At 48.2% G+C, this 24,419-nt stretch overlaps 2 protein-coding genes across 4 annotated transcripts; both read right to left on the bottom strand.

Moving 5' to 3' along the window:
- Positions 1 to 1,143: 1,143 nt before the first annotated feature.
- Positions 1,144 to 7,215, bottom strand: LOC128422524 (C-type lectin-like). The gene is made up of 5 exons (XM_053406617.1): positions 7,180 to 7,215; positions 6,627 to 6,696; positions 6,164 to 6,255; positions 4,319 to 4,471; positions 1,144 to 1,302 (listed from the first exon to the last, which is right to left on the bottom strand). The coding sequence occupies exons 2-5, from the start codon at positions 6,688 to 6,690 to the stop codon at positions 1,144 to 1,146; spliced, it is 468 nt and encodes a 155-aa protein (XP_053262592.1). The 5' UTR covers positions 6,691 to 6,696; positions 7,180 to 7,215.
- An 8,133-nt stretch (positions 7,216 to 15,348) lies between these two features.
- Positions 15,349 to 22,429, bottom strand: LOC128422412 (regenerating islet-derived protein 4-like). 3 transcript variants are annotated; one of them, XM_053406395.1, is made up of 5 exons: positions 22,335 to 22,429; positions 20,749 to 20,849; positions 18,968 to 19,114; positions 18,311 to 18,422; positions 15,349 to 15,601 (listed from the first exon to the last, which is right to left on the bottom strand). In XM_053406395.1, exons 1-5 carry the CDS (start codon positions 22,396 to 22,398, stop codon positions 15,522 to 15,524), a joined length of 504 nt encoding a protein of 167 aa, XP_053262370.1. In that variant the 5' UTR covers positions 22,399 to 22,429; the 3' UTR covers positions 15,349 to 15,521. The 3 variants fall into 3 exon arrangements, with proteins under 3 accessions (XP_053262370.1, XP_053262372.1, XP_053262371.1); XM_053406397.1 differs by lacking the exon at positions 22,335 to 22,429 and adding an exon at positions 21,188 to 21,240 and having other exon boundaries at positions 20,749 to 20,845; XM_053406396.1 differs by lacking the exon at positions 22,335 to 22,429 and adding an exon at positions 21,124 to 21,201.
- Between the last annotated feature and the right edge of the window lie 1,990 nt (positions 22,430 to 24,419).

The raw sequence follows: 24,419 nt of genomic DNA, 5'->3' as shown, positions 1-24,419 counted from the left end.
GGAGGATGTTACTAACACTCACAGCCAGCCACCTCAGTGTCCAACTTTGTCGGGGCGGCAGGAAGTATTGGAAACATGTGGCAGGGAGTTACAGGGGCCCACTAGAAGCAACCCAGTGCTCGGAAACCATGCACCGTTCTCCAGCTGTGACGCCAAGGGTGCTCCCCACCCAAAGGGACCCCAGGGCAGATAGTTAACTCTCTATTGTCAAAGCTGACACAGTAGTTTCTGTGATGGCCTGGGACTCAGGCTCAGATTCGGAACCAGAGGAGTCTCAATCCGCACTGGATCCTCTGCCTCAGGCATCATCTGAACCAAGTCTGGGGCCTGATTCTGAAGAGCCCCAGTCTGCACAGGTTCCCCTGCAACAAGGACCACCTGGGCCAAGTCAGGGGCCTGAGCCTGCCCTGGCTCCAGATGCAGGGATAACCGTGTTGCCTTCAGCTGGGCCATCACCTACAGCTGCTCCATTACCAGTTGGGTCAGGAGAGGCTGAGGTGGCCTCTGGGTCTAGTAACCCACCATCATCTCCCGAGCAGCAGAGACTAAGGTCTGAGAGAAGGAGAGACCTGAGTACTCGCAGGAGGAGTGCTCATCTTCGGGCAAGACAGGGAGGTGAGTCACCGGGGGATCAGGACGGCCGTTACTCCGACAGAGATAAAAGGCTGTTGGGCCCTGCCCCAGGTTGCGGGAGCAACATTGCTGCTTGCTGGAACCTGCCTGAGACCCTGTGTCTGACCTACCTAGTTTCCTGCCTTGAGACTTGCCTTGGCCCTGTTGGACTGACTCCTCACAGAATCCTTGGATTCGGGACCGAACCTGGACTGCATTGCTCGGGTTAACCCCTGGGCCCAGCACAGTTTCCACAGTGGTGGATAAACACCCCCCCCCCAGTGTAGCATCTAGGCAGCTATTCATAGGTGGATCTTGATGGAACAGTTGCAGCAACAGGGGGCCATCCTGCCCCACCAGTTTATGCACCTTCCCCTCACAGGCTGCACACATGTAGCCAGAGACTATGCCTACATGGAAACGTCCTCCGCTCTTCCCACTTCAGTCACCTCCTGGTTCTGGGAGTCAGTGGTGCAGGAGAGGGTGGGGAAACACCTGGCCCTTCCCTTCCCTGCCTCTTCCTCCAGTGCTTCAGCCTCCATCTCTGAAGCACCCCATGGCTTCCTCCTTTTGCTCCTCACCATTGCTGAAGAGTTCCACGCAGTGTTCGTCGGTGTCAATACTGGGTAGCCCAGGCGCCCAAGGAGTGTATCTTCCAGTGGTGCCATCTGTCCATTTGAACTGCCAGTTCTATAGAAAGAGAGCAAAAGAGACATCGTCACTGCTGAGGAAGAAAGGGACTTCTCCAGCCCATTCTTCCCTTGTCCAATCAATGGGAATAAGAAGAACATCTGGAGACTCAGAATCCCAGTTCCCACGTTGCAGGGACTTATCTCTGCTAATCTCAGCAGGAATCTCAGCTAAAGCATCCATGGCAGATGGTCACGCAACTTCTGCTTAAAGATCTCCAAGGAAGGAGAGTCCATCATCTCTCGTGGGAATCTGTTCCACTGCAGAATAGTGGATTGCCAACACCTGTAACCCAATCAATATTGTGCTAGTCCATATAACCGTACTTTGTAACAGTTGCTGCTTACTGCAGCTACTAATATGCCATAAGATCCACTGTCCTGCAATATCACATATGGTATGTACAGTTATTTATGGTTTTATATTATTTTTTCTGTAAAATGTGTGAGATCGTGATATTGTATTTATTTGCGTTATTTAGAGCTTTAAGTACTGATGAAGCCCAGGACGGCGAAACAAGGCCAATATTCCGGAAATCCTTGTCTTAGACATGATCACTGCAGATGGTGACAGCAGTCACAAAATTAAAAGACGCCTGCTTCTTGGGAGAAAAACAATGACAAACCTAGACAGCAACTTAAAAAGCAGAGACATCACCTTGCCAACAAAGGTCCCTATAGTTAAAGCTCTGGTTTTCCCAGTAGTGATGTGTGGAAGTGAGAGCTGGACCATAAAGAAGGCTGATCGCCGAAGAATGGATGCTTTTGAATTCTGGTGCTGGAGGAGACTCCTGAGAGTCCCATGGACTGCAAGAAGATCAAACCTCTCCATTCTGAAGGAAATCAGCCCTGAGTGCTCACTGGAAGGACATATCCTGAAGCTGAGGCTCCAGTACTTTGGCCACCTCATGAGAAGAGAATACTCCCTGGAAAAGACCCTGATGTTGGGAAAGATGGAGGGCACAAGGAGAAGGGGGCGACGGAGGACGAGATGGTTGGACAGTGTTCTTGAAGCTACAAACATGAGTTTGACCAAACTGCGGGAGGCAGTGGAAGACAGGAGTGCCTGGCGTGCTCTGGTCCAGGGGGTCACGAAGAGTCGGACACAACTAAACGACTAAACAACAACAAAACAACCTTTCATGTGGATGGTTTGGACTTTATGAACAGACAGGTGGAATGGACACCATTACACAGATGGACCTTATGCATGAACTGGCTATAGAATGATCTGATCCACTGGGTCTTCTGCTTTTTTCATTTGTTGAACTTTATGAGTTATTTCTGTTGAAATTTACAATTTGATACTATGAATAGTATATCTTATTTATCTAAGAACACACCCAGTTACGTCTCATGTGTTTATTGAGTATGTTTTACGTGACCATAGGTCTGTTTGTCGTTGCTTTGAATAGCTCTTACTGTCCGAAAGTTTTTCTGTATGTTTAGTCGGAATCTCCTCTCTTGTAACCCATCGGTTTGGGTCCTTCATTTTTTAAAAGTCCTTCCTGCAATCATGTTCCTAACCACCACTACAAAACAGCCTTGAGGTTTGTCGGTTTGCTTTTGTTTTAAAAGAACCAATATAGGGGTGCATACATTTTAATAAATAAAAGAGAAGAGAAAGCGTTGCCTCCTCATTTTTCCACTCCCTGCTTACTAAAATTTGGCATAGTTGGAAAGCAGACTGCATCCGGTTAACTTGTGTCAACCTGATAATGTTATCCTAAAACCTGAGGCCTAGAGATTTCTGAAGCTACTGCATAGGATAAGACCATGGGTAGGCAAACTAAGGCCCAGTGGCCGGATCCAGCCCAATTGCCTTCTAAATCTGGCCCGCGAACGGTCCAGGAATCAGCGTGTTTTTACATGAGTAGAATGTGTGCTTTTATTTAAAATGCATCTCTGGGTTATTTGTGGGGCACAGGAATTCATTCATTTTTTTCCCTTCAAAGTATAAGACAGTGTCTTTTGTCTTTAAAAAAAACGTTTAGGAGCTACTCTCATTTTCCTGCTCATATTAAATACTGCCCCTCAATGAGGCCAAATGACGTATGTGTACCCCTGTGTACCCCCAGGGGAAAAAGCACCGGGATAAGACAGCAGAGACATAAAGCTAGAGGAACTTGCCTCTGAGCAAGCATGCACTGGAGAAATTTGCAAATGTTGAGAAAATGGCTATGCCATTTGCAAAAAGAAAAAGAAAAAAAGGATTTCTTCCCCCCCCCCACCTTGTTGGAAAGGATCAAGACTTGGTCCTCCAATGTTCATGCTGAAGAGGAGATCTTGGCAGGTACAGCTGTTCTCTCCCCCACCCCACGGCAGCCCCACTTTCACAAAAAGCATACCTGCCACGATCCCCTCTTCTTCAGAGATGATAAAGGTGTGGGAGACCAGTCATCATCTTCTCCATCCAGCCACCTTCCAAAGACAGCCCCGTATGGTCAAAGTTAAGACAGAGCTCTGACTTGCATGCTGGACTCTCAGGTATTTCCCAGAAAGGTGGATGGCTAACCATTTTCCTAAACGCTCACCTGACACCTGTGTTCCCTTTTCTGCTCTTTCCCTCCATGCAGGAACTGTTAGTTTCTGTTTACTTGCTGAGCAGCTGCTTGCAAGTTACAGGGCTGTGTTTACATTCCACAGTCCAGATACTGTTGGATTCTCACGGGAAAGGGAGACGGGATATGACGTTACTGGTTTCCTGTTTCCTTTGTTCTTTCGTTTTCCTTTCTTCTGTTGCTCTCTGCTCTCATAGAGAGAACATGTATATTCTTTGCTCTCTGCATAGCTTAGTAATAAAGCATAGCAATGTAGCCATACCTGCCTCGCCCTTCCGTTGTGGACTTTGTTGTTTTAATGCTCTGCTGGGAGGGCTCAAAAAGATGAGCCTTATCAGCTCGGACGACCGGAGCTGAAATTTCAATATTTTCAGCTGGTTTCCCTGCCCCTTGCGGCTGCCATTTTGAACAGTCCCTGAATATTGATTAGAAAGAGCACCGCCTGCCCAGACTCACGTTTTCACTCCCAGTGTTGGGGTTGTGCAACCCGATCCATATATGTTGACTCCCTTTATAGTTCTGGCTCAGATGTTGCGACAGGGCCTTCATGTCGTCTTCATCGTGAATGGAGGCAAGATGGCCATTCTCACCAAAGGCCTGGCAGGCAACCTGAGGGAGACCAAAAAAGAGCACCCCAGAGAATGGGGGACGCCATTGGAATTGACTTGAACATTTCAGTAGGCTTCTCCTTCATTCTGTCCCTGTGCCTGGACAGCAACTTCTGAGCAGTAAGAGGAGACATTTGCAGTCCATGTAACCACCACGGGCTGAGCATGTACAGTGGTACCTCGGGTTACATACACTTCAGCTTACAGACTCTGCTAACCCAGAAATAGTACCTCGGGTTAAGAACTTTGCTCCAGGATGAGAACAGAAATCGGCGGCAGCAGGAGGCCCCATTAGCTAAAGTGGTGCTTCAGGTTAAGAACAGTTTCAGGTTAAGAACGGACCTCTGAAACGAATTAAGTACTTAACCCGAGGTACCACTGTACTGCAAAAATTACAGAAATCTAGAATTGTAGAGTTGGAAGAGACACCAAGGATCATCTAGTCCAACCCTCTGCAATGCAGGAATGTGCAACGATCTCGTACGGGGATCAAACCTGTGACCTTTGCATTATCAGCACCATGCTCTAGAATGCACTAAGTACCAGCATGAACTGAGTTGGTGTCATGAGAAGGTAAAAGGTAATGGACTCCTGGACAGTTTGGTCTAGTCAAAGGCGACTCTGGGGTTGCGGCGCTCATCTCGCTTTCAGGCTGAGGGGGCCTGTGGCGTTTGTTCACAGACAGGTTTCCGGGTCATGTGGCCAGCAGGACTAAACCGCTTCTGGTGCACAGAGGACCATGAGAAGTGCCGGAGCGCATGGAAATACTGTTTACCTTCCCACCACAGCGGTACCCATTTACAGTGCTTTTTTTCTTAAAAAAAGGTTTAGGGGTACTCTCATTTTCCGACTCATATTGAAATACTACCCCTCAGTGAGGCCAAACGTAGATTCACAAAATATTTAGGGGTATGCGTACCCCCAGAAAAAAGCACTGCCTATTTATCTATTTGAACTGCTGAGCTTTCGAACTGCTAGGTGGGCAGGAGCTGGGACAGAGCAACGGGAGCTCACCCCGTTGCGGGGATTCGAACCGCCGACCACCTGATCGGCAAGCCCAAGAGGCTCAGCGGTTTAGCCCACAGCGCCACCTGCATCCCACTCATGAGAACCACAAGCACAAACAAGCAGTGAGCCAAATCCCTGATAAGGACGCAAGTCAAGGCAAGCACAGCCTGGGAGTTTGCAAAGCCAGTTTTTTCCCCAGGGGGATGCACCCCACAAAGAGTTACTGTATTTTTTGCTCTATAAGACACACCAGACCATATGACACACCTTGTTTTTGGAGGAGGAAAACAATACAAAAAATATTCTGAATCCCAGAAGCCAGAACAACAAGAGGGATCACTGCACAGTGCTCCCTCTTGCTGTTCTGGCTTCAGTGATAGCTGCGCAGCCTGCATTCGCTCCATAAGACGCACACACATTTCCCTTTACTTTTTAGGAGGGAAAAAGTGTGTCTTATAGAGCGAAAAATACGGTAAGCTTCTGAATACTAGCTGCTGGAAACCGCAGGAAGAGAGAGTGCTCTTGCACCCAAATCCATCTTGCAGGCTTCCTGTAAGCCTGTGGTTGGCTGCTTTGGGAACAGGAGATTGCACTAGATGTGTTGGCCTGATCCTGCTGGCTCTTTTACTGTGCTTAAGTTTTTAATGAAATACATCCCTGGTTCAAGCCACTCTTGGTCCCATACCTCTGCATCTTGCCATTGCATAGTAACATTGAAGAACCCAAAGCATTGATTTCCTCGCTTGAGCCAGCCTGTGAGGCAGCTGGAGTCTGCGCCTGGTGAAAGAGAAGGGAAAGCTGAAGTACTGTCCAAGGTGAGGCCTTAAGAGGGAGGGAAGGAGGATGGCAATGCAAGCCTAATAAAGACCGAGAAGCTGAAGGAAACCCTAGAGCAGCCTTGTGCCTGCCAGATGCGTTGGGCTAAAACACAGCACAGCTGTGTGGTGCTGAGGCTGCTGGGAATTGTAGTCCAAGCAGTTGGAGGGCACCAGGTTGGCAAAGGCTGACCTGGGGGGAAGTGGCAATGAGGGTGGAGCAAGCAGTTGTCCATTGAAGAGGGGTGGCCGGGTGCCGAGCCCACTTGGTTTTGGAGAAGACTTTACTTGGCTCGTCTCAACCAGGGTTTGATGAGCCCAACTTAGTCATACCTTGCAGGGAAAGGAAAGCCAGGAAAACCGCAAGGGAGAGGTTGAAGGGAGAGAACGGCCCCATCTGCACCTGTGGAGAGAGAACATTTTCTTCTAATTCTGTGAGAACAGGATGCTTGAACAGGTGGGCCACCAGCCTGACCCAGCCAGCTATTAGAATCACAGAACCTTTGAAGGGACCTTGAGGGTCGTCTAGTCCAACCCCCTGCAGATGCAGGAATACTACCGGAATTTCTTTTCCCTTCTCCCCACTCATATTCATAGATTTCTTTCTCCCTGCTTATCAAAGCAGCATTGCCCCTCAATTTTCTTTTTCTTTTCTTTTTTACAAAAAACCCCAAAAACAATACACAGACTTGAATTTGGCAAGAGGTTCGTGGCATTTCTGTAAAGTTAACCAGCAATACCTCAGATAATTTAATAAACGCATCCATCAGGAGCAAATGAGAATAGGCGTCTACATTTCAAAGGTAGCACCGTTTGGGTTTCATCTCATCAAAGGAGCTGCAATTACTGGCAGAACCAAGGAGACCCAGCCGCAAAGGCTACTCACCTGTCCCTCTGCTTTGGTTGTCCAAAATGCCGAAACCTCTCTTCCTTCCTCTAGAGAATTCTCAACTCTCCTGGGGCATTTATCGACCAACAGTTGCGGGGACGGCGATTGCAGGCATCAAACGCGAGCACCGTGATCCCACGCAGAAACCCCGTGGCAAGTGAGCAGTTAATGGTTACGGAAAAGTCCAAACAAACTGAACGTGGTGGGTGGAATATGTTAACTTTCAGAGTGATGCCTCCAACATCTTTTAAGAACTTTTTAAAATTGCAAAACAATTTACATAAATAAAACATAAAACACAACACAAACTGCCTCCACACACTCACACAGGACCTTCACTGCCTTCACTGGTTCTGATTTGAAAGAGAAGTAGAGCTGGGTATCATCTGCATATTGATGGACACCCAGCCCAGACCCCCTGATGATCTCTCCCAGCAACTTTATATAAATATTAAAAAGCATGGGGGAGAGGACAGAGCCCTGAGGCACCACACAAGGGAGAGCCCAGGGGTCTGAACACTCATCCCCCAACACCACTTTCTGGACATGGCCCAGGAGGAAGGAGGGGAACCACTGTATAACACTGCACCTGGCTCCCATCGCCTCTAGATAGAGAAAACTGTTCTCTGTTTTTCCCATGCATGTCTACTTCCATAAATTTCCATTCTTTCCTCAAAGAATCCTGGGGGTTGTAGTTTGTTAAGGCTGCTGGAAGGTGTTAAAGGTAAAGGGACCCCTGACCATCAGGTCCAGTCATGGCCGACTCTGGGGTTGCGACGCTCATCTCACTTTATTGGCCGAGGGAGCCGGAGTACAGCTTCTGGGTCATGTGGCCAGCATGACTAAGCCACTTCTGGTGAACCAGAGCAGTGCACGGAAACACTGTTGACCTTTCCCCTGGAGCAGTACCTATTTATCTACTTGCACTTTGACGTGCTTTCAAACTGCTAGGTTGGCAAGAGCAGGGACTGAGCAACGGGAGCTCACCCCGTCTTGGGGATTCGAACGGCCAACCTTCTGATCGGCAAGTCCTAGGCTCTGTAGGCGCCACCCGCATGCTGGAAGGTGATAGGAGACTCCTATTAACAATCAATCCCTCTCCCCAGGGAAGGCTGGGAATTATAGCTCCGGGACAAGAACAATTATTTCTCAGCACCCTTAACAAGCCACAGTTTTCAGGATTATTTGGGAAAAGCCATGGCTGCTTCAGGCAGTGTGATACTGCTTTAAAAGTTTGGTGCAGAAGTGGCCTTAAAAGTTTCCAACTCTGCAGCCTTCTTGATTCCCCTTGATCATCTGGGTTACTCTTTCTCCTTCCACGAAATAATGAGCCTGGAGGCAGCCAAAAATGCAGGAACCGGGCAAGTCAGGTTGCGGAGGTGGAAAGCCAAAATGGCGCCCACAGCCCAGCAGCTCCTTTGATTTGGCAGAACAGGCACTTCATGTTCCTTGCTGGAAGCTGGATCTTTGATTCTTCCCACCCCTGACCTGGTTCGGACTCTTAATGTGGGTGGGCACCCAGCAAGGTCTAGGATGCAGCTGTGTATGGGAGGCAGAAAATGCGGGGCCAGGGCCATTCTTGTGTGGTGTGGAGAGCCAGTGTGGTGTAGTGGTTAAGAGCGGTAGTCTCGTAATCTGGGGAACCGGGTTCGCGTCTCCGCTCCTCCACATGCAGCTGCTGGGTGACCTTGGGCCAGTCACACTTCTTCGAAGTCTCTCAGCCCCACTCACCTCACAGAGTGTTTGTTGTGGGGGAGGAAGGGAAAGGAGAATGTTAGCCGCTTTGAGACTCCTGAAGGGGAGTGAAAGACGGGATATCAAATCCAAACTCCTCCTCCTCCTCCTCCTTGTCACTCGCAGAATGCTACAAAAAGAAAGAAAAGGTGTGGAAAGTAGCTTGAGAAAGCAGAGACAGTGAGGGGATTGGCAACCACTCAACAGCTCCAGCCTCGCAGCTGCCATGGGTTTCATCTACTCATTAATTTCCACCTGCATCCTTTCACACCGTTTTGCTTTGCCCACATGGAAAGTGCTCCCATGCGCTCGAACTAGAGTCCTGTTTGTCAGATGTCTGAAGACTTGTACTTAGTTTGTAGCCAGGGCCAGATTTAGGTTTGATGGGAGGGTCCTCAGAGCTGGGGGGCTGGGTTTAGTGAGGCGGCTACACCTTTGGGTCTCCCTGTTCCCAGATTCTTTGGCTGGATCCCCCTTAGTCTATCCAGTTGTCTTAAGCGTGGGTGAGTTGAAGCGGGGCTGGGAAGTGTGGGTTTTCCCATTTCTGCATGGTGGGCTTTATAGGGGGCAGGGAGGCAAAGATCTCCATAACTGTAATATTTGTTAATTTCCCTGTTTTGTGAGCTTGAAGGAAAAAAATCAAAATTCTGTGCCCATAAGGGCAGAATTCTGCAATCTGTATAAATTCTGGAGCCTGAGAAAACTGTACATACCTTTCCCAATTTGCATCGTGTGCTCTCCTTCTGCCAGTCACACAGGGCCAGATTTAGGTTTGATGAGGCCCTAAGCTACCGAAGGCAATGGGTCCCTTGATATGTCCAGCTGTCCTTTGGCAACAACAAATGGTTGCTGTTTTTTGTGTGGAATATATGCTATATGGTAATTTATGGACCTAATAGGTATCTCAAGCCATTTGCCCGTGTAGCCATGCAACCAGTCCATGCAGAATGTTGGCACCCTATACAATGGTACCTCGAGTTACAAATGCCTCAGATTAGAAACACTTCAGGTTACAAACTCCACTAACCTGGAAGAGTTACATCAAGTTGAGAACTTTGCCCCAGGATGAGAACAGAAATCGTGTGCCGCCGGCGCCATTAGCAAAAGCACGCCTCTGGTTAAGAACAGTTTCAGGTTAAGAACGGCCCTCTGGAACAAATTAAGTTTGTAACTGGAGGTACCATGGGGTCACGAAGAGTTGGACACGACTAAACGACTAAACAACAACAACTGGAGGTACCACTGTATATAGAAAGGAGCAAACCAGGGATATTTTAGGGAGCAGACTAGCAGGCGGGGCCCATGACTTACATCATAGGAGCCTACACAACACAAAACACTGTTGCTGTATGTAGGTTTTATTTTATTTGTTGTTGTTTTTTATGTTCTGTTTTGGAAATATACATCCAGGTTTTTTTCTTGACTTTTTTTGGTGGGGCGCACAAGACAGTGGGGCCCTAAACTATAGGCTGTTTAGCTTATATGTAAATCTGGCACTGCTTGTATCATCATCATCAATCATTTTATTGGCATCACATACAAACATCCCAAACAAATCAATACAGAATTACCACTTCCCCAGTGGCACAAAACATTTGCTAAAAGTAAGGAGGCAGAGCAGTCTATCGTCACATCTCTTGGTCTGCAGTGTATTTCGACAACAAAAAACCAAATTAGCCACTAACTTGGTGAGCTCCTGATCATTCCCCAGTAATAGTAAATGTATGACCTCCAACTCTGGTTTCCATTTGGGGATACAGAGTTGATCTAGAAATTGCTGGCGGAGATCAGCATATAGTTTACAATTGAGAACCATATGTGTAAGTTACAGATAGGTAGCCGTGTTGGTCTGCCATAGTCAAAACAAAAAAAAATTTTCCCTTCCAGTAGCACCTTAAAGACCAACTAAGTTAGTTCTTGGTATGAGCTTTCGTGTGCATGCACACTTCTTCAGATACACTGAAACAGAAGTTGCCAGATCCTTCTATATAGTGAGAAGGTGGGGAGGGGTATTACTCAGAAGGGTGGTGGGAATGGGTGATTGGCAGATAGCTGTGATGAGCCTGTTGACGACTCTTAACGACTGCAATAGGTCTTACAGGAAAAAGCAAGGGGTGAGAAGGTGAAAAATGGCTTTGTCATGTATAATGAGATAAGAATCCAATGTCTTTGTTCAGACCAGGTCTCATATGTGTGAGGGTTTCCACCAGGTGGTCTTCACGTGGGCAAGTTCTTTCTCCTTCCACCCTGCCTGAGAACCTTCCCCCAAGGAGGTTTGATGGATTTGAATTAAACCTGGCCAGCGAAAATGCCCTTCTTTCTTGAGGGTGAAGCAGGAGGAGGTTTTCCCAGGGTGAGGCTCATCCATTGCACTGCTTGTCACTGTGGTGCTGTCTTGCCAAAGGCAAGGTGGTTCTTTTAAAATGAGATTCAGAAGCAATACAGAATACACAAGTGAGTGAGAAGGTTAAAGATTTTATTCTAAGGCAGCAAGTGATGTATATGTATCAAGCAAGCACTTCAGTCTCCCACTTAGAAGTCCTCAAGAAGCAGTGAAGTGACTCCTCCAAGTAGTCCTTCGGTCGATCAGTCCATTCAGAAGCTTCAAAGAAACTCTGCCCAAACTATCCGATTTTATAGATAACCTGTGTAGCTTTCAAGGCTGGCTATGTGCAGATCCTCCAGTAGCCACCCCCTCCCAATGCCTCACTTTCTCAAAACAAAGTCCAACTTCAAAGAAGCTACCCAGCATTATCTTCCACAACTGACCAGAGAAGCGGACACGGAGCAATGGATCCAAACTGCAGGAAAGAAGCTTCCACCTAAACATTAGGAAGAACTTCCTGACAGTAAGAGCTGTTTGACAGTGGAATTTGCTGCCAAGGAGTGTGGTGGAGTCTCCTTCTTTGGAGGTCTTTAAGCAGAGGCTTGACAACCATATGTCTGGAGTGCTCTGAGGGTGTTTCCTGCTTGGCAGGGGGTTGGACTCGATGGCCCTTGTGGTCTCTTCCAGCTCTATGATTCTATGATTCTATGATTAAGGCAACTGGCAGGGGGGCTTCACCTCCTCCCAACATTCTCAGGACATTAAAGACTGTTCTCACACCATCAAAAAACTTCACAAGAGCAAGGGAGAGGGCAGGAACAGAGGCAGGAAGGGTAACCATGTCAGATCACTAACTCCTCAATAACTTTTTTGTCTTCTGAGTGCATTCCCCAGACAAGTGTCCGGTGTCTATTGGCACTGGCAGGGCAGAAGGCAGGGAGCCTGACACTAGGTGGCGCTGGAGCCAATGATGAGAACCATAGGAAGGCAGACTTGGAAGCAGAGGTGGAGCTAGCTGCTCGGGCACCCAGGGGCAGGTCTAGCTGCCCGCAGGCCGGGGAGAGAATCCCAGGGGGGTGATTGGCGCAGAGGATGGATAGTGGATAACAGATTGAGGTTGAATCCTGACAACAGAAGTACTGTTTTGGGGGGCAGGGTGTGAGCAGGTGTGGAGGACTCCCTGGTCCTGAATGGGGCAACTGTGCCCCTGAAGGACCAGGTGCGCAGCCTGGGAGTCATTTTGGACTCACAGCTGTCCATGGAGGCACAGGTCAGCCAGCTCCATCTGGTATGCAGGATGACACCCTCCTGACCTACAGACTGTCTTGCCAGAGTGGTGCATGCTCTGGTTATCTCCCGCTAGGACTACTGCAACGTGCTCTACGTGGGGCTACCTTTAAAGGTGACCCAGAAACTACAAGTAATCCAGAATGCAGCTGCTGGACTGGAGACCACATAACACCAGTCCTGAAAGACCTACATTGGCTCCCAGTACATTTTTGAACACAATTCAATGTGTTGGTGCTGACCTTTAAAGCCCTAAACAGCCTCGGCCCAGTATACATGAAGGAGCATCTCCACCCCTGTTGTTCTACCCAGACACTGAGGTCCAGCTGTGAGGGTCTTCTTGCGGTTCCCTCCCTGCGAGAAGTGAGGTTGCAGGGAACCAGGCACAGGGCCTTCTCGGTGGTGGCGCCTGCCCTGTGGAACGCCCTTCCATCAGATGTCAAGGAAATAAACAACTATCTGACTTTTAGAATACATCTTTAGGGAAGTTTTTTTAACATTTTATGTTTTATCTTGTTTTTAATATTCTGTTGGGAGCTGCCCAGAGTGGCGGGGGAAACCCAGCCAGGTGGGCGGGGTATAAATAAATTGTTGTTGTTACTTCTGAGTAGCCATAGGGCCGCAGTTCACATTACTGGCAACTTGGGTTGTGCGCCTCATACGATTTCAGCCATTACCTGTGATCCAGCCCCAGAGAGATTAACGGGGCTTGCTTCTGAGGAAGCCCATTCCCTGCTACTCTGGTTTGGCCAAGGATACTGCAACTGCTTTAAGGCACCCTGTTTTTGGTTTGTTATCTCCCCTCCCACCCCTCTCAGCCCTCTCATCCCCCTCTTCCTCCAAGCTGGGAGAGAGCACTGGGACTCGAACCCACCACCACTTTCCTTTGGCTCCTAGAGAATTTGGGACTCTGCATGACAAAGTAAGGAGTTGTGACATTTTCATGACGGTCCCGGCATTTTTGGGACAGTTGGAGATTATGGCTTGAGTTATTTGAAATCGTCTCCCCAAAAAGGAATACAGTGCAAAAGTTGACCAGTGCAACTGACCATTATTTGCTATCATATCGGGAATAAAATACCCCTGTCCTTTCCAAAAACGGAACCATTTTATTATTATTTTTAAAAAAGAGAGTAACTCAGGCTGAGAGGGACGCGGGTGGCGCTGTGGGTTAAACCACAGAGCCTAGGACTTGCCGATCTGAAGGCCGGCGGTTCGAATCCCCGTGACGGGGTGAGCTCCCGTTGCTCGGTCCCAGCTCCTGCCCACCTAGCAGTTCAAAAGCACGTCAAAGTGCAAGTAGATAAATAGGTACCGCTCCAGTGGGAAGGTAAACGGCGTTTCCATGCACTGCTCTGGTTCTCCAGAAGCGGCTTAGTCATGCTGGCCACATGACCCGGAAGCTGTACGCTGGCTCCCTCGGCCAGTAAAGCGAGATGAGCGCTGCAACCCCAGAGTTGGTCACGACTGGACCTAATGGTCAGGGGTCCCTTCACCTTTAAGTCAGGCCGAAATGCCAGGATGACCATACATTTCTGTAAACCAGAAGTGATGTGTAGCCTTATTGGAGTTCAACCCATTCCTTCAGATGGTGGAAGCTCTACGAGGAGCATGGAATTGTAGGGTTGGAAGGGACCCCAAGAGTCATCTAGTCTTACCCCTGCAATGTAGGAATCACAGTTAGAAGACTGAAGGTGACAAACTCAAAAGTGCCATGAGATTGAATGTATCTTGTCCTGTACAGGTTTACCAGGACAACAAATCTTGCTTAGCTTTGCTAAATTCTGAAGGTTGTAAGCAAAGAACCAAATACTTGCAAATCAAGTTATTTCGTGCAAGAGGCTGTATCAAACGAGGATTGATAAATGTGGTTTTCCCAGTAGTGATGTATGGAAGTGAGAGCTGGACCATAAAGAAGGCTGATCGCCGAAGAATTGATGCTTTCAAATTATGGTGCTGGAGGAGACTCTTGAGAGTCCCATGGACTGCAAGAAGATCAAACCTCTCCATTCTGAAGGAAATCAGCCCTGAGTGCTCACTGGAAGGACAGATCCTGAAGCTGAGGCTCCAAGACTTTGGCCACCTCATGAGAAGAGAAGACTCCCTGAAAAAGACCCTGATGCTGGGAAAGATGGAGGGCACAAGGAGAAGGGGACGACGGAGGACGAGATGGTTGGACAGTGTTCTCGAAGCGACCAGCATGAGTCTGACCAAGCATGAGGCAGTGGAAGACAGGAGTGCCTGGCGTGCTCTGGTCCAGGGGGTCACAAAGAGTTGGACATGACTAAACGACTCAACAGCAACAATCCAGGAAAAGAAATTCCTGCTGACCTTTTGTCGAATGCTGCTAACGAGGAACAACTAAATGTGTTTGACCATATGTTGCAAATGTGTTAGATGCCGCTGCAATAGTTGCAAAGGAAAAGGGGGAGGATGTTAGTATTTTCCACTGCCACAATTGCAGGGGGTCACGTGATCGGGTGATTTCATTTCTTATCACTGTGTGTGTGAGCGGAAGTGAAGCTGACAACTTCCGCTCTTTGTTCTCTGTTCAGCTAAGGGCTAGAGAGGATGTGTGAGAAGCCGCTCACACAGCCTGCCATGTTTCTTTCGTTTTCTTTGCTGTAAATAATAAAATGCTTGATGCCAATTTGCTTTCACTGACTCTGCTAGTGTGCTGTATATCGTGCACATGTCTTTCGGATGTGTGTCGATGTTTTCTACGGGACTCTGTCATGTGATCCTCCTGTTAGTCCCACCCCCTGCAATTCAGGAATCACAGCAAGAAGATTGAAGTTGACAAACTCAAAAGCGCCATGTGTACTCAGAAGAGAGAGTTTATTTGTATCAACCCAGCCCAGAACAGACGACATTTAACCTCAGGCACTCTGGAGGGCCAGGACACTGGGTGACTTGTGCCGTTGGGAGGGAAGCACCTCTCCTCTGGGACATTTCCATTTCTCCATGATTCTGGACATGTTGAAATCCTGATTTAACGTTTCTTCTCCAAAGGAGTTCTGCACAGGAAGGCATGCTTCCCTGTACATGGCGCAGCTTTCCATGTTAAATAATCTGGAAGAAAAGAGTTTTTTTATTTACATAAAACTTTTCGATTGCCCCTTCTCAGTTCATAATTTACAGAGTAATCTGCAGATATATGAATGGTCTGTCTGTTGATCTTTCAGCTGGAAACCCAGCCAGATGGGCGGAGGATGATGATGATGATGATGAAACTATATTATTATTTTTGCAGTTTTATTTATTTATAAAAGTTCTTATGTTGCATCAGTAAACATTATCATATTACATCACAAGGCTTATTATACTATAATTTTCAGCATGTATACAAAGTTTATATACTTAAAGAAGAAAGAAAAAAAAGGACAAAAAACTTTTATCTTTATCATTAATACAATGGTTTTCCAGTGTCCTAATTTCTTCCACTAACTTTTTCATTTCTTCTTTTTGTCCCCACCCCACCCCCTCAATTTACTGGACTCCCTAATACTAATTCCCCTCATCACTGCTTTCATTGTATCCCATATTATTGCTCGAGTACTTTGCCCTTTCTCATTAATTTGCCTTATGTCTAATAATTTTCCCCCTATTGTCAGGATTCCAGACGTCTCTCCCCCCTGCCAAGAACGTGGCAAGCTGATGGTTTAATTGCACTTAGATTTATTAGTAGTTACACAGTAGTTGCATTCCGAGCTCCCCAGCTCTAGTCCTCTGGTGAAGACGTTGAGCCAACTGAAGGACAGGCTTTTCGCCAACAGGACATACTCCATTGGCCGACTTACCTCCTGTTGGCCTGATGCTAAGCCTGGACTCTGCCCCTTCTGCTAGCCCATGGGGACTTGGGAACAGCATGTCCCTACTTTCCTGAATTAGTCTCTACCCTCCTCTGAGTGATAAAAGCTGCAGTTCCTCTGAAGCCTGGCCTGTCTCCATCTGACCTATGCTATCTTGGAAATTTCCAACCTTACAACCTTACAACTCTGCCCGTTCTGCTAGCCCATGGGGACTTGGGAACAGCCTGTCCCTCCTTCTCTGAATTGCCGTATTTTTTGCTCTATAGGGCACACCGGACCATAGGGTGCACCTAGTTTTTTGGGGGGCGAATAAAGGGGGGAATTATTTCCCCCCCAGAGCTTGCCGCTATCCGCAAGCCTTCTGCCCGGTGGGCTTCGGGCTGCAGGCAGCTATCCACAAGCCTGCAGAGCCCGGCGGATAGCTTCCTGAAGGCTGGAGAGCGAGAGGGGTCGGTGTGCACCGACCCCCCTCGCTCTCCAGGCTTCAGTGAAAGCCTGCATTCGCTCCATAGGACACACACACATTTCCCCCTTCATTTTTGGAGGGGGGAAAGTGCGTCCTATAGAGCGAAAAATACGGTAATCTCTACCCTCCTCCGAGTGATGTCTAAAAGCTTCAGTTCCTCTGAAGGCTGGCCTGTCTCCACCTGACCTACGCTATCTTGGGAATTTCCAGCTGCATTCCTGGACAGGAGGAGCTTCAAGCAAGCCTCTATTTCCCCTGGCCTGCCACCCCTCCTCCTCAGAGTCCTCGCTGTGGCTCTGGGAGGGGACCTTCCTGAGACGTATCTTGTTTACTGTTTGGCTATTATTGAACATCCTCACATCTAACCTCCATGGAGTGATGTGTCCATCTTTAGTTGTAAGTGTGTGGTAGGTGTTATAAGGAAGAAAACCTGCTCCTTTTCCCCTTATGGGGTATCCAAGAGCCCGTGTAAAGTCCCTATGTAGGTTCTCTATCGGTAGGAGAAAATAACAGAGGCCAACCAGAGAATATTGAGAAGGAAAGCAGCTAGTAAGCCTGATGTTTACTAAAGCTGTTGCAACAGGGTCCCCGACTCATTCCACTCAGGGAGGGAGGAGAGGAACCCAGAACAATGGTGCACAAGCCCTTATATAGACTTCGGAAATTGCCCACCCTGTAGCCAGAGACCACCCCCCAAAACATCATGCAAACATCACCAGCAGAAATTTGATTGTGTTGCTTCTCTCCTGTCTGCCTGATCATGCCTTATTATCTGATTGCCTTTTCTGGGTAGCCTGGCCATTCCTTTGAGAAGGTAAATCTCTTACACATATTGATAGTGTGCTCAGCTTAACAGATACTTGCCAGAGTGTATTTACAGGAAGATATAAGCCCCTACAGTCCAAAGACAATTGGAAAACCCTAACCCTAACCCCAACCCTAACCCATTTCCTTCCTCCTTGCAGAGAAATATTTGAGGTGAATTTGAGAGAGTCAAAATGGCTCCAAGATTGTTCTCCTGCACTGTTTCAGACATGTGGTTTATATACTTATGTATGTGTTCGCCTTGTACATTTATGAACTTTTATTTTTTATATATAAGACCTTATAACATAACATAGGGATCATGGCTTCTTAGAGGTCTGCCAATAACCATTTTATTCCTCCAATGGATCATTCTCACCTCAATATACCTTAAAGCATAGTAGGCAAACTAAGGCCCGGGGGCTGGATCCGGCCCAATCACCTTCTAAATCCAGCCTGAAAACAATCTGGGAATCAGTGTGTTTTTACATGAGTAGAATGTGTCCTTTTTATTTAAAATACATCTTTGGGTTATTTGTGGGGCATAGGAATTTGTTCTTTTTTTCTTCTTCCCCAAAATATAGTCTGGCTCCCCACATGGTCTGAGGAACAGTGGACCGGCCCCCTGCTGAAAAGGTTTGCTGACCCCTGCCTTAAAGCACCTGCTCCTGGATGCAAATTGTGACGCCTCCAACTCACCTTCTGCCATCAGCTCGACACACAGCTCATCCCCATTAGCTTGTGAGGGCTGCCCAGGTGCCCAATTGTGATAGGAGATTACGGAGGAATCGGTCCATTTCCATGCTTTGCTCTGTAGAAAGACCAAAGAGGTGGGACTCTTTGCCGAGGAATAAGCAACAACTCTCTCCTCCCCTAAACTTAAGACTGTGCCCATTGGTGGTGGAGTGTCCTGCTCAGGCAGTGAGGAGGTGCTTCTGGAGAAAAGTGAGGCTCCTCAATTCTGGAGGAGAGGGCTACAGAAGTCTCCTAGCCAGGATGGCTATGTTCTGCCTCCACTGTTGGAGGCAGCAAAGCTTCTGGATCCCAGTTGCTGGAAGCCACAGGAAGGGAAAGGGCCCTTGTGCTTGAATCCTGCTAACACGTTTCTCCCAGGCATCTGGATGGATGCTAGACTAATTGAGCCATTGGCCAGATCCAGCAGATTCTTCTTAGGAGAAGCAGGTGGGCACAATGCCGTCTTCCTGCTCCACAGCTACACCTTAGATAAGGTAAACTTTATTCGCACTAGCCAATGGCCATGGCAACATAAAACAAGCAATATAGACCTTAGATAGACTGCAGTTCCCGCACTCAGAACACTGATAGAAAGGAGAAGCCAAGGTTGCTTCTACTGACCTTCCGAAGGTCGTAGGAGTGCAGTCCAATCCAGACAGGTTTCCCAGCTTTATAGAGGTCTTTGACATATGCAGCCACTATAGACATTTCTTGAGCATTCATGATGGAGGCCAGGTGGCTATTTCCCCCAGAAGATTGGCACTGCTCCTGGGAGAGATCACGGACAAAAGGTTTCACTTTAGAGAGCAGGAAATGCCACTTGAATTGGGTTGAACATCTCAGCAGGCTTCTCAGTCATTGTGCAACTCTGAGCAGTAAGAGGAGACATTTATCTTTTTCTCCTCCAAACCAGCATTCTTGCTTCCCAAGAGGAAGGGTGTAAGCAGAAGGCAGGAAAACTGGCACAGGGGAACCCTAATTTACAGCTCCCTCCTGCCTTGTAACTGGCAGCTTGACTTATCCTTGACCGGAGTGATGTCATCATGCCATGTCTTCCCCACCCCCTCCCTGCCACCCCATTGGCTGCTGCAGGTGGAAGGGAGAGAAATGTTTGATGTGCTGATGATGTCACACCACATGGATGAGGAGCCCTAAACAGCTTCAGCCCTGTATACCTGAAGGAGCATCTCCACCCCCATGGTCCAGCCCAGACCCTGAAATCCAGCTCCGAAGGCCTTCTGATGGTTCCCTCACTGCAAGAAGTGAGATTACAGGGAACCAAGCAGAGGGCCTTCTTGGTGGTGGTGCCCGTGCTGTGGAACGCCCTCCCAGCAGATTTCAAGGAGATAAAGAAATACACAACTTTTAGAAAACATCTGAAGGAAGTTTTTGAACACTTAATGTTTATTATGCTTTTATATACCGTATTTTTCGCTCTATAGGACGCACCGGACCATAGGACGCACCAGACCATAGGACGCACCGGACCATAGGAGGGGGAGAACAGAAAAAAAAAATTCTCCCCCTCTCTGCTCAGCGCCCCTTCAGCGAAGCTGCAGGAGAAACTGAGCCCCTTCCATTTCTCCTCCCGCTTCGCTGAAGGGGTGCTGCGCAGCTCTCCCAGCTTCAGCAAATGAACCCGAAGCCTTCGGAGTGCAGCGTGAGTTCCCGCTGCGCTCCAAAGGTTTCAGGCAGCTATCCCTGAAGCCTGGAGAGCGAGAGGGGTCGGTGCGCACCAACTTCTCTCGCTCTCCAGGCTTCAGCGAAAGCAACGCGAAGCCTCCAGAGTGCGGAGGGAGCGCTCCCTCTGCGCTTCGGAGGCTTCGTGTTGCTATCGCTGAAGCCAAGGAGCCTGCATTCGCTCCATAGGATGCACACACATTTCCCCTTCATTTTTGGAGGGGAAAAAGTGTGTCCTATAGAGCGAAATATACGGTATGTTGGAAGCTATACATATGTTGCAACCCAGCCAGATGGGCAAGGTACAATTATTATTATTATTATTATTATTATTATTATTATTATTATTGACATGCTATTAGGATAGAGCAGTCAAACAAATCAAGTGTGAAGTAGTGGGCAGAGTTCTGACTTAGTACCTAGGACACCTGCAGAACTGAAACTTGGTTAAGCAAAATTCCTTTTTTCCACAAGACCTGATAAGATTCAATTCAGGGCATAAGGTCAGGGCTGCTGCAGAACAGCAGAAGTCTGGATGAGCCTTGAAGTATTGCCAAACTATACTGGTAGGGCTCTGCCCCACCTTGCCCTCGTGGCCAGCCTACCATGGGTACATGTGGAAAACGCTCACCGTTTAAAGCCTGCTAGATTATTGCAGAACAAGAGGGGGAATAAGCATTCTCAGACTGCACCCCCTGGTTTGGCCCAGGCCTGCTCCTTACCTCTGCCTCTTTAAAGTTCAGGGGAACCTGGATGAAGAGTCCGTAGCAGCTTTTCTCAAAGAACATCCAACCGGTGGGGCAGGAAGAACCTGCTGAGCTTGCTAGAGAAGAGGGAAAACATGAGCTGTGGTCAAGAGTGCTTGGCTTCGTGGATCAGAATACAGAAATACAACCGTTTCCTGCAGGTGGGGAAATCCATTCAGGGCATAAATAGGGGGCAGTAGACCTTTAATGGAAGACCAGTGAAGGCTGAAGCCAACAGCTGAGGGGAAAGAGGGGAAGTTTTTTGGCTGGAGGCTGATGGACTTTCACCAGCAAAATGTTGAACTCAAAGACTCTAGTGGTGACTACAGAACTTTTCCAAACATAACCCACCCCAGATTTCTCTAGTGAATGTCCCACATTTTCCTATTAAGAAGAGTCTGCTGGATTAGGCCACCGAACTAGTCCATCCTCCTGTTGGGAATTCCATTCCACCCTTTGCTGCAGATATGTGGATTGTTACATGTCACATGTCTGTTTACATTCCAGCACAGATTGTTGGCGTGAGCGGAACTTCCGCTCCGTATTGCTTTTGTTTTCTCTCTCCGAGAAGAAGGGCAAGGAGAGAAGCCACGTTTTCTTTGTCCTGATTTATGTATAATAAATGCGTAGTTTAGTATCGTTTCCACTCCTCGGGCCTGATCTGTTGTGCAGTTTACACCGCTGAGTAATGTGTGCACTGCAGCTTGAGTCGCAGACACACGTCAGAGGAGGATGACTGATGGATCTCCGCAGCGGCAAGGCTGAGAGGGGAGACACTGCAGCTGGGTCCGAGCCAGCTGGCTTTTCATCCTCGGTTCTGACACCTCCTGCTCTCACAGTAGCCAACCACATGCCTGTGGGAAACCTCAAAGCAGGATTCAAGCACAGGAGGCTTCTGCCCTCCCTCAGTTTCCAGCAAGTGGTATTCAGAAGCATTGCTTCCTCCAACTGTGGAAGCTTCGGCATCATTGCTAACAGCCATTGCTAGCCCTCTTCTCCTCCATGAATTGGCCCAATCCTCTTTTAAAGCCATCCAAATTGGTGGCCGTTGCTGCTTCCTGAAGGAGCAAGTTCTATAGTTTAAATATGTGCTGCATGTAAAGGGAACTTTTTTTATTATGGCCTAGGACCCTTGTACCTATGGGACCACCTCTCCCGTTATGCCCCATAAATAGCAACACCCTAGAGGTCCCGGGCCCTAAGGAAGTTAGATTAGCCTCAACCAGAGCCTGGGTCTTCTCAACACTGGCTCTGGCCTGGTGGAATGCTCTCTCTCGTGAGACCAGGCCCCTGCAGGATCTGATTTCTTTCCGCAGAGCCTGTAAGACAGAGTTGTTCCGCCTGGCCTTCGGCTTGGAATCAATTTGATTCCCACCCCTCTTCCTTTTCCTTTCCCCTCCTGTGATAGAATTCCTATTTGGGGACTTCCCTGGCTTTTTTCTGGCCCATGTAGGACCAGTCAGGATAGTTGGCCTTGGTGAAGACTAGGCTTGTTCACGTCATACTAAGCTACCAGTTAGTGTCATCAGTGATGCAAGCATAGGAGCCCATGCAGGATGTACCTTGCAGAAAGGAGATGACCAGGAAGAACAGAAGGGGAAGATGGAAGGAAGCACCTGTTCCCATCTTTACCTGGCAGGAAAGACAAAATGAAAAGGTAGATAGACAGATAACTACATGGAACAGTTTCCCACTTCTGAATCCAAAAGCATCTGCATCAGCAAAAGCATTAGGCATTCATGTTCTGCTTTAAATGTGGCAGCTAGACTGGTGACTGGGAGCGGCTGCCGAGACCACAAAACACCAGTCTGGAAAGACCAGCATTGGCTCCCAGTGCGTTTCTGAGCACAATTCCAATGTTGGTGCTGACCTTCAAAGCCCTAAATGGCCTCAAAGGCCCAGTAGACCTGAAGGAGCATCTCCACCCCCATCGTTCAGCCCTGAAGTCCAGCTCCAAGGGTCTTTTGGCGGTTTCCCCAGCCACTCTGGGTGACTTCCAACAGAACACCAAAATACAATAACCTATTAAACATTAAAAGCTTCCCTAAACAGGGCTGTCTTCAGATGTCTTCTAAACGTTTGGTAGGTTTTTTCCTCTAAGTAATAAATAAATAATTAATAAATTATTATTATTATTGAAGGAAGCTGTAAGAGAATACTGCCGAAAGACCAGAGAGATCCCATATTCAAAACAACTTCTCCATTCAGTCGATTCTCAATGCAATGGATGGGCTTCATGAAGTGATGCAAGTTTCCCATTGTCTGGTTTTAATTCACTAGGCTTCAGCGCCCCGCCCCCTGCACCCCTCGTTCCTCTTTGAACCCCCCAAGGTAATCCCACTGCCCACCACAAGGGGTGCTGCTGCCCACTTTGGGAACCATTGACCCAGATTTACCTTTGTGGACTTGGTTCCCTTCGGAGCAACTTCTGAGAGTTATTTACTCGTCTCTGTGGGCCTGCCTCCGCTTAGCTTGCCAGAGTGACTAAAACATCTATTACTTTTGTGCAAGATGTGAAGTATCTCTGCGCTATTTGATAGCAGAAAGGAATGGACATGACAAGAAGCACAAACAAATTTGCATTAAAAAGCAGAGGTTCTGGTGGAGCATGTATGCATGTAGATAACATTTTCCGCCTTCCATTATATTTCCTGAACATGCACCGAAGCGACTCAGAACCCAACCCAGGATTGCATCAGGTGGACGGACATCATTGCAATAGTCGTGGTTATCTGCAATCTTTTGCTCATTGCTCAGATACTTTATTCCATAAGGAAATTTCTCCTTGTACCAGAAGGCATAAAACAACTTCACGGTCAGGCGACCAGTTTCTCGGAATAAGCCAAAGAAACGCACATTTAATAAACTAGCAGCCTGCAACAAGACAGACTGTCTTGGCAGTAGCCTTAAAAAACACCACAACCTGCCTATTAGGTTTGATGGAAATATTTCTGATTTTAGTAATGCAGATAACGTTCATGGTAATCTTCTGAGGCTATTGGAAGAACCAGCATATTCACCAACGGTGGTAAACGGTGGTGGTGACAGAAAGGTTGTGTAAAAGCTTCTTACTGCTCAGCACAAAATACCGTATTTTACGCTCCATAGGGCGCACCGACCCATAGGATGCATTTAGTTTTTTTGGGGGGGAAATAAAGAAAAAAAATTATTTCCCCGCCCCAAGGCGCAGGGCTGGGGCGGGGGAAGCCTGAGCTTCCCTTGACCCCAGCCCCCAGAACAGGCAGCTCTCTGCAAGTCTTGGGAGACCGGCGCGACTTCCCGCCGGGCTCCCAGGCTTCCAGATATCCGCCTGAAGCCCAAACCAGGTCGGGGAACAGCGGGATGGCGCGCTGCGCCTCCCCGCTGTCCCCCGAGCTTGTGGGGCTGGTGGCGGGGAGAAGCATGCTTCTTCCCGCCGCCAGCCTGCAAACCAGGTCGGGGAACCGAAGCCCGGGACGTGCTGTGCAGCGCGCCCCGGGCTTCAAGATGCAGGCTGCTATCCGCAAGCAGCCTAGGGAGCCTGACAGGAACTCCCGCGGGCTCCCAAAGCTTGCGGAGAGCTTCCTGAAGCCTGGAGAGCGAGAGGTGTCGGTGCGCACCGACCCCTCTCGGTCTCCAGGCTTCAGCGAAAGCCTGCATTCGCCCCA

Source organism: Podarcis raffonei, chromosome 10 (assembly GCF_027172205.1).
Source record: "Podarcis raffonei isolate rPodRaf1 chromosome 10, rPodRaf1.pri, whole genome shotgun sequence".
NCBI classification, from domain to species: Eukaryota; Metazoa; Chordata; class Lepidosauria; order Squamata; family Lacertidae; genus Podarcis; species Podarcis raffonei.
The sequence above is the reverse complement of the archived record's forward strand: the minus strand, read 5'-3'. Positions and strand labels throughout refer to the sequence as shown.

What these genes read in the sequence shown, in the direction of transcription:
- LOC128422524 (XM_053406617.1), bottom strand. Translation starts at nt 6,690, where the DNA reads ATGGGGCCGTTCTCTCCCTTCAACCTCTCCCTTGCGGTTTTCCTGGCT. An exon ending in TGCAATGGCAAGATGCAGAG is followed by an intron (nt 4,472 to 6,163) that starts GTATGGGACCAA and finishes GGTCTCCCTCAG; the next exon opens with GTTGCCTGCCAGGCCTTTGG. An exon ending in CCAACACTGGGAGTGAAAAC is followed by an intron (nt 1,303 to 4,318) that starts GTGAGTCTGGGC and finishes CTCTTTCTATAG; the next exon opens with AACTGGCAGTTCAAATGGAC.
- LOC128422412 (XM_053406395.1), bottom strand. Translation starts at nt 22,398, where the DNA reads ATGGGAACAGGTGCTTCCTTCCATCTTCCCCTTCTGTTCTTCCTGGTC. An exon ending in GGTCATCTCCTTTCTGCAAG is followed by an intron (nt 20,850 to 22,334) that starts GTACATCCTGCA and finishes CCTCTTCTCTAG; the next exon opens with CAAGCTCAGCAGGTTCTTCC. An exon ending in ACTCCTACGACCTTCGGAAG is followed by an intron (nt 18,423 to 18,967) that starts GTCAGTAGAAGC and finishes GTCTTTCTACAG; the next exon opens with AGCAAAGCATGGAAATGGAC.